This window comes from Carlito syrichta, unplaced genomic scaffold, assembly GCF_000164805.1.
Source record: "Carlito syrichta isolate Samal-C Ts95f unplaced genomic scaffold, Tarsius_syrichta-2.0.1 Scaffold311566, whole genome shotgun sequence".
In the NCBI taxonomy this organism is placed as follows: domain Eukaryota; kingdom Metazoa; phylum Chordata; class Mammalia; order Primates; family Tarsiidae; genus Carlito; species Carlito syrichta.
Genome location: NW_007255662.1, coordinates 218056 through 232512, shown reverse-complemented (window position 1 = coordinate 232512; position 14457 = coordinate 218056). Strand labels below are relative to the sequence as shown.

The following is a 14457-nucleotide window of genomic DNA, read 5'->3' as shown; positions in this document are numbered from 1 at the left end:
CTACTCGGAAGGCTGAGGCGGAAGGATCACCGGAGCCCAGCAGGTCGAGGCTGCGGGGGCCGGGAGCGGCCACTGCACTCCAGTCTGGGCGACAGAGTGAGACTCCAACTCAAAAAAAAAATAAAAAAGAAAAAAAGAAAAAAAAAGAAAAAAAATTACACTATATGCCAGATTTGCAAGCATACTAATATGCTATCGTAATAGTTACAAAGGATAAGTAACTTTTAATCAAGAATTATACTCTATTTAAATTATCATTTGTAGAGACAAATATAATCTATTTTCAAATATTTAGCAGGTATGTAAGACACCCAATAATACTTTAATCAAATGAAAAATATATAAAGATAAATACTTTAAAAAGTCTATTTTCTGTAATGAGAACAAAATTTACAGTTAGATTTGTATGTATTGATACAATATCAGTGACTATTTAGACAAACTAAGTTTATTCACTGGCTTATAAATTCCTCCAAGCCAGGAGCAAAAGACTCTTAGATGAGATTGTAAAAAGACACAAAGGCAAAGCCAATCAAATGCAATGCATAAGACAAAACATAGCAGGTACAACCAACCAAGAGAAATCAGGAATGGAAAAATCAAAATCAAAGTAAAATCTAGCTATCAAAGTCTACCAAGAAAAAATTTCTCAACAGAACAACAAAATATTAAAAAATTAATTATTAAAAACATAAAGAAAGCTGATTTCATTGTGAATTTCTCAAAATTAATAGAAAAAACTTAACATATATACTTTCAATGGCTTGGATTAAACAGCAAATAAAAAATTTCTGTCTATGGGAATATACCTGGAGGAACTCAAATCATAAAAAAGATACCTGCACACGTATGTTTATCGCAGCATTGCTCACAATAGCAAAAACATGGAATCAACTGTGCTGCCCATTGAAAAAGGACAGATAAAAGAAAAGTGGTACATATACACAATGGAATATTATGCAGTCAAAAAGATGGACAAAATTATGAACTTCACAGCAACTTGGATAGACTTAGAGTCTATCATACTGAGTGATTTATCACAGAAACAAAGAACTGAGTATCACGTGTTCTCACTCAAGTGAACCTTGAACAATTATTGAAATACTGTAAGAAAAGGATTGGCAGCAGTGGGAAACTGCTGGGGGAATGGTGAGGGGGTCAGGGTTGGCAGTAATGGGATTCTGCCTGCGGGGTGCACACCTTATCAACAAGGGTACCTGCATAATGAACATTTGTATATCTAACCCTGAATTGTACCCCACATCTTTAAAATAAAAATTTTTTTAAAAGGTTCTGTTTTGATTAAAGCTTTGTTGAAAGATCTCAAATGTAAAACAGGGCCTTGTATATCAACAGAGTAACTTTTCACCAATTTTAAACAATCTGTCAAAAGAATGACAGTGTAAAAAATATCTAAGCATGTTAAAATGTTAATAGGAATCCTAAGAATCTGAAAAAAATCTACCATAGAAAAAATGATAAATAAACTTGAAATTATTCACTTAAATAAATTTTTCCTAAGTCCAAGATTTCTTGAATTCCTTAGATATAAGCTTGAGTATATTAATGAAGAGTTGAAACATAAAATTTAATAATTACCCTCATAACTACCACTTATTGAAATAATTGCTTACTATGTTTACGACTCTAACTTAGAGACATTAAATACATATCAAATATTTACATATATGAATGTATACACACACATAAAATGAATATAGTCTTAAAATTTTGAATATTAAATAATATAGTTTATATTTTAAATAAATATTTGCTACACTAAACTGTGTTAATACTTACTTGTATTCTATAATAATATCTATTCTAAACATGAGGAAACAGTATCTGGAAGGAGAAGACCTGGCACAATGAGAATACCAACATAGTGGTGAAGCCAAGACATGAAGTAAAGAAGAAAAACCAAGTTAAATAACATGGAAAACGATTACTTTTAATTTGTGTGATTTTTAAAATGCAATGTATTAGAATAATAGGACAAATAGTGTTTCACTATACCTTACAGTAAAATGTAGAACTCTCTTTTTCATAGATTCTGGCTTTTTATTCAGATGTTTTCTTTGATCCCATTTTATTGATGGTTTCTTCAAAGGAAGGGCATCAATGGGCGGGAAAAACAATTTGGCAAGTGTGTTGGAAATCCTCCACCCTATATATTTGGCAAAAACTTCTTCCTCTACATTTGATGAAATTTTTGCATTATACCTAGTGAAAGGATCTGTTGGGACATTTAACTCAGCCTGTTGAAAAAGAAAAAAGAACCAATTAAAATGTGATTAAGTGAAAGAAAAAAATGATGCATTTTTTAAATAAAAAATAAACTGCAAATTTATTTTCTTTGACTGATGTTGCAGTCTTTCTGCTAAATAAAGATAATTTTTATAAGAAAATAATTCAGATTCCTAAAATATTTTACAAATCATAACAATTTTCAGTGAAAAAACAATCATTAATGCATCGTTTTGAAATTTTGAAGATTTAATTATATTTTATTTTTCATCTTAAATTTGGTACACTTGCTGCATAAGAAATTAAGCAATTAGTTGAAGTAATGTATCTTTATTAAATCAGATTTTCATTTTTCTATGCATAATTAAACTTTTCTTGATATCAATAGAACATTTCTATAGAACAAAAATGTTAAAATGAAAAACAGATAAGAACTTTATATTTAGCTTAAATTGAAGATATTTTAGGATTTAGTTGTAGATTAAATTGAATATGTTCTAATACCAAAAACTAAAAAAGATGCAAAAGTCCACAATATTTAACCAATCTTTATTCAGGAAAGAGCTATTTTTTGTTACATGCTATTTTATTTAATATTGTCCATGAATGATTTTTAATTACTTCTTTTGAAATGGCCAAAGGCATATTTTCCTTGGATAGAATCAGTAATAATAAATGAAAATATAAGTAAAATGGCATATGTTACAATTTTTTAAAATATCTACAATATGTTCATACTAGGAACTTTTTTTCTTGTAAATAAATTGGATGCTCCCTCTCTTTATTTAAGTTTTACATTTTGTATTGAATATTGTCCATCTTCATGCAGTTCATTGCCAGTCACTCAGGGTTATTTTTGATTCCTATCAATTCTGTGGTAGAAAATATAAAAATAAAAAATGTTTTTTCTGTATATGAACGTCTAACTTAATCTCTTAAGGATTCCCAAATCAGACTTGGATCAACTAAGTAAATGTTGAAAATCAATTATTGCATTACTTAGACACAACATAGTGAAAAAAATGAATATAATCTTTTGATAAAGATAAGGAGAAAAGGGTTAAAGCAATGAGAAAAATACCAAAGATGAATAAAGTGAAATGAGTCAGGCACAGAAAGACAAATGCCATGTGATCTCTCATATATGTGGAGTCTAAAAAGTTGATCTAATGGAAATAGAGCATAATGGTGTTTACCAGGGGTTGAGGAATGGGAGGAAAGGGAAACACTGGTCAAAAGATACAAAATTTTAGGTAGGAGAAAGAAGTTCAAGTGATTTAATGTATAACATGGTGACTATGGATAATCCAAATATTTTATATCCTTGAAAAATACCAGTAGAGTATATTTTAAGTGTTCTCACAACAAAAAGGATAATCATGTGAAGTAATGCATGTGTTAATTAGCTTAACTTAGCCATTTCACAGTGTGTTACACACACACACACACACACACACACACACTTCCAAACACCATGTTGTACACAACAAATATATATAATTTTCTCAATTAAAAAAATAAAATGTTAAAAATAATGATACCAGCAAAAAACAGAGCCCCTTCTTTTTCTTTTTTACTATTGCAGAAATGTTTTTCTTATTACAATTTTATCAGTAGTCTCATTCAAATATAACCAATTTTAAAATATCTTTTATTTTAATTACCTCTGTATGTTTGGATCACTATCAATTAAGTTTATACCATTTTCGGTTGGGTTGAGCATTTTTTTCATTAACTAGGTAGAAACCATGGAAAGAGTTTTCAGCTTGAACCAAAAGTTAAACTATCTCTTATACTTAGTAGCTGTTATGACTTCGAGGACATATATTTAGTATCGCAAAATCTATAGCTTCATCTGAAAAATAGTAAACCTATGCTTGTAATGTTTATTCTGCTTACCTCTCCTGGTTTAATTTTTAATTTAAAAACATACTTCAAAATCAATAGCAACATATAGTACAGTATTGTACAAATATAAGATAATGAGCTCTTCAATTACTAAGAAACTGTTGAGTGACAAAATGTGTAAACAAATGAACCAACAAAAATTTTGACTTCTCATGACTTAATTTCTGGTAAAATACATTGTTATCAAAGACAACATTAACCTATATTATAAAATCTTTCATTATATCTCATTTGACTACTCCTTGCTTTATTCGACGGAGAGGATGTAGACCCAGATGCCAACTCTCTCAGCAAAATATAGGTATTCTCACATCTTTCACTATGGTTCCCTTGTTTGAAATCCAAGTCAATTTCCTTCCTTTGCTGATGTCCAAGTCCTTTGACATAGAAATGTATTCTCAAATCTCAGTAAAATGCATATTTTTCTTTTCCATAAAAGGTTTTGTTTGCTTGTTTTCTTGAGGAACTAGCCAGGAAGGACTAAGAGCTCTGCTGTTTGAAAGATCTGAAATGGCTCTACCACTTATTACTTAAAAATGCAAACTTGGGAAATTGTAGTTAACCTCTTCAGGCCTGCTTTGTGTTTAGTTTTGTATTGTCTTGCTTTTCATTTGTGATATGGGGATAATAACTACCTTTTAGTTTCATGAGGGTTAACCGTCTGGCAGATAGTGAGAAGCTCAACAGACATCAGTACATATTAGGGCTTCCGTAGGACAGAGCACTACTGCTTTGGCTTTTGCAGTAACTTGCACCACCAACCCACAACTTAGCCTTTGCCATGCCAAAAACAATTTGGTTACATCGTTACTTGTACTTATATCAGCAAATTTATCTAATAAGATCATTATTATACTTCTGCAGTTGTCTTGTATGATCCTATAGCCATCCTCCTTTTTCTCGCAAAGTCATTTTAATAAGTTATAAAATTCAGAAACTTAGATGTCATCTATGCATACATATGAGTCTGTACTTCTTTAGGGTAGACTAACACAAAATATTATTGAACATCTTTACAGTAGATTCCAAATATATAAATTTACTACTGGTTAGCCTGGCAATGAACATTGCTTCAAACTCCATCTTCAACCATTATGTATCCATTTATATTTTAATCATGTGTTTCTACTTTTTAGTGATGCCTATGAAGGTTATAAAAATTCAGGGTTTCTTTTATTACTGCATTATTGAACCTTGACTTTTTTATATTAAGAAACAAATGGCTATTTTTTGAATAGCTACATTAATTTTACTGAGTTAGTATTAAAATTAGAAAAGTGGTATTACTGAAGAATATTTCTCTCACATATATATTCTAACCACAGGCAGGGACAGATGCTCACGCAAGAAGATGGTAAAAACCAGCATTAATGCAGGTTGGCAGGAAGAAGACAGATAAATCAGCCCAAGAGGAAATTCCCTTAAAAATTAGGATGTAGTAGAAATACAAAAGAAAAATCTCACCGTAATTCTGAATTTTCCATCAGTAATTAGGGAAGTGTAACAAATATACCAACATTTGAGCAAACTCACACTACTCTTGACAAGATAAAAAGCAAGAAAGAAATAGACGGTTGAACAATTGCAGGATAGTTTGCAGCAATTTCTTTCCCCTTTTCTCATTCTTTGTCTCTGTTTTTCAAGACGGCCCCACCTTTCTTTAAGTAATTTCAGAGATTAAAACATTTGTCTTGTTTTTTCTTTATACTTCAAAGTTTAAGTGATTCATTGGTAGTTTCAAAAGATTATTTTCTACAGAAATTATAAAATCTCACAAAGAACAGCATGAGCAATTTTTTGCCACTAAAATTGTAGTCTTTAGACCATAATTACTGCCATTACCTAGGAGCATATGATCAATATAGAGTCTCAGGCCCTACCTTTGTAAGCAAATTAAGGTTCAAAAAAGACTGATATCATAGCTAAGGAAGGAACTAAATAGGAATAACCATTTTCTCTGTTGCTAGTTGTGTGATCTTGCATAAATTGCTTAATCTCTCTGAGCATGTTACTAATCCCTAAAGTAGAATGATAATAGTACTCCCCTTCACAAGGTTATGGGAATGATTAAACAAAAAAATGCAACATTTTCTAGCACAGTGTCTAGTACACAGAAATTCTTCAATTAATGTTAGTTCCTTGTTTATATTTAATTTTAGAAAGGTCACAACCTGGTGGAAATGGCCTTTGCATTCCGCTTACTCACTGTGCACCAACCACTAGTCCCTTATTTTACCCTTTTTAAACAGATATTTAATCTGTGTGGATGATGATGGTGGTAGAAGTGCAGGGGGGTGGTTAAATAAGTTAATATACATAAGATTCTTAATGTCGTGCCTGGTGTATTATAAAGGCACTACAAATATTATTTGTTTATTATTTTGTTACGTAGACTAATATTATATTTTGTTATATAACATATAAAATATTCCATTTTGTTCTCTAAAAACTATGTATCCGTTACAGTGATTCTATTGTTAAGTATTTAAGGGACTATACTTGTCTAAAAAATACATCTCACTTTTCATGCTCAGAGTTTCCATTTACGTCAAAAGCAAAGCTACATATGAAGGAGGAGAGAAATAGGCACTGAGAATAGAAACTAATACTGTTGTTTGTTCTATTTTTGCTGTTTTACAGAGTACATTAAGGCTATGGAAATATCATTAAGAATAAAAACACATTTTATTGTAACGATCTCACCATAAGATGTTAAACACACAGTGCTTTACCTGATGGATCAAAGGTACTCTAAATAAAGTCACATATTCATTCTAGCTGTACATATTTCCTTTTGATATTTTAGGTCATATACCAGATGGCAGAAAACACTTATAGATGATGACTTTTCCCAGATATGCCAACATATGCTGCTGAATTGCCTATACAGGAAATCCTTGCTCATTGCAAGTCCCCTGGAAGTAATTTAAACAGAGCACATCAATTAACATTTGTTTATTATGCCACTGTGAGTATATGGTAGTTTTTGATTTCTTTCCCAAATATTCAGGCAACGGTTGGATTTATATTGATTTTGTCACATGAAGGGCTCATGTTTAGAGATCAATTCAGGATTGTTTTTCCTTTCAAATATGCTTATTAAATACTTCACCTCTCCTCCCAATTCCACTAAGCATCAAATTTTATGAACAAATATAACAAGAATTATAGATAACAGAATGTCATTATGGGTTTAAAAACAAACAAAATATGAGAGTAGATAATGTAGTTAGTAATTAATCTACCAGTGCTGTAAATAAATTGAGGTATTAAATAGAAATTTTTTATTTATTAAATTCAGAAGTTTATCATATAAATTGCACATTTACTATTAAAGCATAAAAAAGAAAATATGTAATTCCATAAACATTCCAGTATAATCATTAATTATAAAATAACTCTCCTTATACAGTAGTTTATGTTATACTCTGTGTAGGTAATAAAACTGTTACATAAAGACACGTTTTAGAAGTAAAGAATTAGGAAAGAGGAGAAGGAACACAGGTTGTTCTATGAATATAGTCATTTGCAATAGCTATAATAAGAGTGGAATGCATATTATAGATAAAAGTGACTGAGGCACAAGCCTTCACTATATAAGTGTTTTTAAAATACGTTTCCTATTCTCATGGAGTAGTGAGCAAGCATCCAAACACTGGGTTTTTAAACACTTAAAAAAGAAAACTTCTAACTAGTTTATACCATAGAACTTGTTATCCAAAGAGATGCCACAGAAAAAGAATATAAGGTGGTTCAATGGAATTTGGGAATCAGCAAGTTATTAAGGAAATATAATGACATTTGGAAATATATAACGAACTTTTAGAGTTGCATTATTGTAAATAAGTGATGCCATGATAGTGCCAAAAAAAAGAAAGAAAAAGAAAAAACCTTCAAGTTTATCATGCTCATACTTTACTGTAAAATTAAGCACACCTGTTAAAATTTGCTTAATTTCACTTATATGAAAATATTCTATTATAATATAAGAAAATATAATTTTAATAAATTAAAATATTTTCTAAAGTATTTTACCCTATGGAGCAAGTGCCAACATTATTTTGGAACTCATGGCCTCAAGTGATCCTCTTTCCAAAGTGCTGGGATTACAGGCGTGAGCCACTGTGACTGGTCAACATTATTTTGAAAATCATTTCGGTTAGTCTTATTTGCATATGTGGCATTGGGTCTAATTTGATCTAAATTTCCAGTATTAACTCCCTATAAAAAGCAGCTTTCAAATTTTTAAATATGTATATTCTTTTATTCAGTATGATTAGGCATGGAAGAGAAGGAGTTTTAACTGTGGAATTCAGGAAAATCAGAAGATCACATAGGAGAAAGAGAACAGAGTTATAAGTACAAGGAAGACAGAAAAAAAAAAACCCCGAGATCACAGGTACTAATCATCGTAGTCTTTTGAATGATTTGTGGAGAATTTAAGGGAGTTAGTTTAGACATTATTACTCCTAAGACCTAGTGTGGACATGTTAATACTCCATTTGACATTAGAAATATACCATGTAATAATAAACTGAAAATAAATTTTTATGATCAAAGTCATAAAATTGATGCAAGAAAAAACCCTGTCTAAAAGAAGAATATACAGAGAAATTGATTAGACACTTAAATTTATGTCTCCTCTATGCCAAGATACTATTCTTAGCTAATGAAACCATTCTTCCACATTAATTGAATAAAAAACTTTGCAAAGTAGAACGGACAGAATTCAACACCAGCAGATGCTCACTAAAAGGCTACAAAGGAGTTTTCTTTGAGAAGAAAAAAAAATCCCATATCAAAGTTCATAGATTGAAGAAGGAAGAGTAAGGAAATAAATGTGTAAATATGTGGGCAAGACTGAAGATTATTGATTGTATAAAACAATAATAACATACTGTCATATATAAACACACATACATGCACACATAAACACATCCAGATAATCATATACACAATAAAAGGCTCTACCGAAATACTGTATAAGAAAGAACAAATTGAGTTAAAATATTATAAGACCATTTTATGGTCCAGAAAAATATAGTTACTCTATACTTGACTTGAATAATTCAAAAATTAATTTTGTATAATCTGAGGTAACCAGTAAAAGAATGTATAACTACCAAACAAATAAAAAGGGTAGGGAAGAATGGTATGATTTTTTTTAAGTCCACAAAAAAAATAATTTTCTTTAAAAAAGAACAAGAAATAGGTAGTACATATGATAGTAAATTTTAAAATGTAGAGATGAACACAAATATACTGTAGTGACAGAATGTAAATAAAATAAGTGCCTTACTTTAAAATTAGTAATTTTCAAGTTAAAAAAATACTGTTTCTGCTAAGAGATGCATACATGAGGATTCAGGGAGCTTGAAATAAAAACCTAAAAATAGATACACCATACAAACACTAATCCAAAGAACCCTAATCAAAAGAAAGCTGGTATGGTGATATTCATAATAAAAAGGTAGACTCTTTATAAAGAAAAATATTTCACAATGATGAGATATGACCATTGATTACAACAAACTGAACCAGAAATCAAATAATATAAACACAACAACAAAATATCAATTTATGCAGACATTAAGCTATAAATATACGGGTAACCCATGATTTAAATAGGAGAAACAGAAATTACAAAATCTTTTGAACTGAATGCTAATTAAAATTCTACTTATCAAACTTCTTAAGATATCACTAAAATTGTGTGTAGTGGGAAATTAATAGTTTAAAAATCATATATTAGGAAAGAAAAATATTGCAAATCAATGACAAAGAATAAAGTTCAATGATTTTAGAAAAAAGAACAGCCTATTAAATGCAAGTGAATTACAAAGACAATAATAAAACTAATATCAAATATTAAAGAAATAGAGAAAGAATCAAAGTAAAACTCTATTATCTATTCATAATTAATCACCTTGCTACATTTGGAAAAATTAAACTTTAATTTATAAGACATATTTCTTGGAAAAATTAATTTGGAAATGTTAAAAGTTCTTCCTTATGAGATTCAAGTGAAACCTAAGAATATCCAGTATAATTGCTTGTATTCAGTTTCCTCCTGAAAAGACTAATCAGTGAAATAAGGCAAGAAAATGAATGAAAGGCATAAGGTAGCAGAAAACATTTTTTTTTTTTGAGTTGGAGTCTCACTCTGTCACCCAGACTGCAGTGCAGTGGCCGCTCCCGGTCACCGCAGCCTCGACCTGCCGGGCTCCGGCGATCCTTCCGCCTCAGCCTTCCAAGTAGCTGGAACGACAGGCGCGCGCGACCACGCCCGGCTAATTTTTGACTGATTGTAGAGATGAGGTCTCGCCAAGTTGCCCAGGCGGGTCTCGAACCCGCGGGCGCAGGCAATCCACTCGCCTCAGCCTCCCAAAGTGCTGGGATTACAGGCTGAGCCACTGAGCCTGGCTAAAACATGAGTTTTTATGTACAAAAATAAGCTTCAAATTAGAAAAATAATTGGGCAAGATTGGTAGATAGAAGGTCAACAAAAAGTGAATTATGTTTATATAAAGCAATGCAAATTATACATATATGTGTATAATTTATATTTTACAGTAGCATAGATCTATCAAACAGCTAAAAATATATCAAACATTATTGAGAGAAATTAGATCTGAAAAATGGCAAGATATAAATATCCCTGAATTATGTATTATATGCTATAACGATATGTATATTATTTGCCACCAAATAGAGCTCTTGATTCAATGCAAGCCCAATAAAATTTCAAGGGATTTACTTTTTGGAAAAAAGTGAAACTTGACAAGTTGATTTTTCAAATGTATATGAAATGTTACATTAAAAAATAGTTAAGATATTCTGGAACAGGGTTTGGCAATACAGGACACATTCAGTCCATTTTTTTAGAAGAATGAGAATAAAAATGATTTTTACATCCATAAATGGTTAAAAGTCACATCAAAGGGAAATTTTAAAATCAAGTCAAAAAAATGCATTAACTTAAAATGAGAAACTATTGTTGACTTCTCAACAGAAATGATATTTATCAACATAATAATCAGGAGTATAAGAAAAATATGTAGAAACAAACTGAAAAAACTTCCAGTGACCAGAGCTAGAACAATTTGAGCAATAACAACAACCATCTAGTACTGAATAAGCATTAAAAAAAATAAATTATGGCCGGGCTCGGTGGTTCAGCCTGTAATCCCGTGCTTTGGGAGGCCGAGGTGAGTGGATTGCCTGAGCCTGAGGGTTCGAGACCCGCCTGGGCAACTTGCCAAGACCTCATCTCTACAATAAATCAAAAAATTAGCTGGGCGTGGTAACATGGGCCTGTAGTTCTGGCTACATGGAAGGCTGAGGCAGAAGGATCGCTGGAGCCCAGCAGGTCAAGGCTGCGGTGGCTGGGAGTGACCACTGCACTCCAGTCTGGGCAACAGAGTGAGACTCCAACTCAAAAAAAAAAGAAAAAGTTATATCCAGAGTTTATAAAGATCTCCAACAATCAAGAAAAAAGAAAACACAACAGAAAAAAAGTTTAAAATGTTTTTGAACTGGAAATTAACACACAAAAAAATCTAAACAGTAAATAAAAAGCAAAAGTATACTCAACAATATTTGTATTAATGTAAAAATGCACATTTAAACCATAAAGAGTTATCACAATATACCAGTGAGACTGGCTTTCCAGCAATCTATGTTAAGGCCAGTTCTACAGCCAGGTGAGCTCTGTGCCACCCAATTTCAACTAATGAATCTGGAAAAAAAAATTCATCTCTTCAGATCTCATATTCTCATAGCTGATTATGATTCCAACTTTAACCACCCATTATTCTATCTGTATGTGTTTACCATTTTATTTTAATAAAATCAACACAACTCACAGAGCACCATATGTAAATATGGTGCCAATAAATATGGTGCTAGTAAATGTGGAATCACAACACCAAATTTACCTAGTAAGAAATGTTAACGATTCTATTTATTTACTTGTGACCTTCATTAATATTTATATTTTGCTTTTTTGAACATTTTCTTCAAATACCTCAAGAATTCACTACAGAGAAAAACTCACTGGGTAGAATATTTAAGAGTACTGGCTATAACTGGCTATATATTTGCATATTTGGGTTTGAATTCAAGCACTAGTACTAGCTAGCTATCTGTCCATGGGCAAGTTACTTCACCTTGCAAAAAATGTAACTGTCCTCATTTAAAGTTTCAATGTTTTCATCTGTAAAATCAAAACCATAATACACACACACACAAATACATATATACACAACTTTATGAGAATTAAATGATAATTAAATAATACAAAGTACTTAATATATGGAACACAGTAAATGCTTAAATCTTAGCAGTTATTAGTGCCTATTTAAACATGGTAAGTATGAAAGAAACAACATTCATATTAGACAATTTAGGAAACTAAAATTATATTTATGCAGCTTCCAATCAAAAACACTTACTATGTCATAATATTGACCAAAATTTAGAGGCCTAGCATGGTTTATTTGGCCCACAGATCCATAGGTCATTAATTTGAGCTAAGCACAGAGAATGGTCCTTAACTGGATTTGTTCATGCTTCTGTAGTCAGCTGTAAGATCAGTTGGGAAGTTTCAAGTCTTGGAGAGAGAACTTGGTCAACTAGAATGGCTTGTCTCTGTACCATGTTGTCTATCATCTTCTTACTGAATAATGGGCTTACTGGCATGGCAGTTGCAAGGTTCCAAGAGAACAAGAACAGGCAGGTCCCAATGTGCAAGCATTTTCAAAATCTCTGCTTGTATTGATTTGCTGTTGTATTATCAAAATCAAGTCATATGGTCAAGCCAAGAATTTGTTAGTTGAAGGGAATGACACAAGGTTGTGGCTAAGAACACTGAATAAATTGGGAACAATTACTCTAACAATGCACCACAAGTTTCACAAGTATTTTTTAAAAGATAAAGAAAATTGTACAGGAGTTGCACTCAACATAAATCAGCAAACAATTAAAATTAAATTAGAACAAACAATTCTCTTCCAAAAGTAATTCCTCTACCTATCATCTCTATTTCTATGAAAAAGCACAAATCCTCACTAACTTGGTAATCCAAGGTATACTTCTAATTTTATGCCTTACTACTGCTCAATCCAAACTATTTTTCCAACTGGACAAGTCTACCTAAGACTTTCTCTAACACAGTATTCTTATTTCTGTATGGTTCATGACGTTTTCTTATCCACGAGACATTCTTTAACCCTACCACCTTGCATTATGTAATCTAACTCATAAAGTTTTCAGCTCAAGTACTACTTGAAGATGACAATAATGTATTTCTCACTAATAAAAGAAAAATGTTAGAAACCAAACACTTATCTGATCTTCTACTGTATGCCACAAACTTTGTTGAGGCTAGGCATGTATATAATGTCTTGTTTATATTATTCTTTTTCTGTTTCTGGAGAATGTGCCTTTTGGATCAGACAGTAAAACTTACGTGTAAACATTTTTTACACTTTCTTTATATCTTCCATAGAATTCAGCAAGGATAAGTAGATTTAGTAAATACTCACTAGATAAATATTTATTTCACTTTTTTCTGATTTTGGTGAAAATTTTTATATAATTTATTATTTATATATTTATAGTGTCTTAATATTAAGTAAGGGAATTCAACTAAATTGATTTTTTTCAAAGTCACTAGCTAGATACTTTATCACTTATGTCCACAAATCATATATTCTATTGTTTAATAATCCATATGCCTCTACTTCTAGCTAACTTTTATATAAAACAAGTCTACAGTGAACTCTTTTTTGTTAGTTTATCTAATGCATATTAGACATATTGCTTAAATATATATTATGTCATTAATATGACAGCTTTTAGAAATTTCTAATTTAGATTTTACTCTGGGAAAACTAGTCTCCCCTATCCATTTCCTACTTAAAATAAATGAAAGCACCTTTTAAAAGTCTTCTAAGCATTGAAAACTAATTAGCACATGTAGTGGTGATGCTTTTGTTTATTCTTTTATTCTCAGAGCTGTCTGCTTGAGTAATGAGGTTTTTGCTTGCATGTAACATCTAAAATATATTTGCTATATCTGATTGACTTATGAATTTCAAATGCAATTATATATAGATATTTACTAAGATTCTGAAGAAAAAAGAATATTTTATACCAAATGATTGGCCCTGAAAACAGGCATATAAATAGAACTCTAATAATAGAAATGATGAATTTTAGTTGAATTGTTTAGTTAGCTACAGTATAATCTATTTGAGATTTAAGATGGCATATAAAAAGAGATGTAGACCAAAGAGTAAT

General features: G+C 31.0%; 1 protein-coding gene across 1 annotated transcript in view; it reads right to left on the bottom strand.

Annotated features, from left to right (window-relative positions):
• TMEM232 (transmembrane protein 232) overlaps nucleotides 1-14457 on the bottom strand; it is a 217104-nt gene that overhangs the window by 126909 nt on the left and 75738 nt on the right. The window contains exon 10 of the mRNA XM_021717952.1: nucleotides 2017-2258. Coding sequence (XP_021573627.1) covers nucleotides 2017-2258 — 242 coding nt within the window. The remainder of the gene's footprint in view (nucleotides 1-2016; nucleotides 2259-14457) is intronic.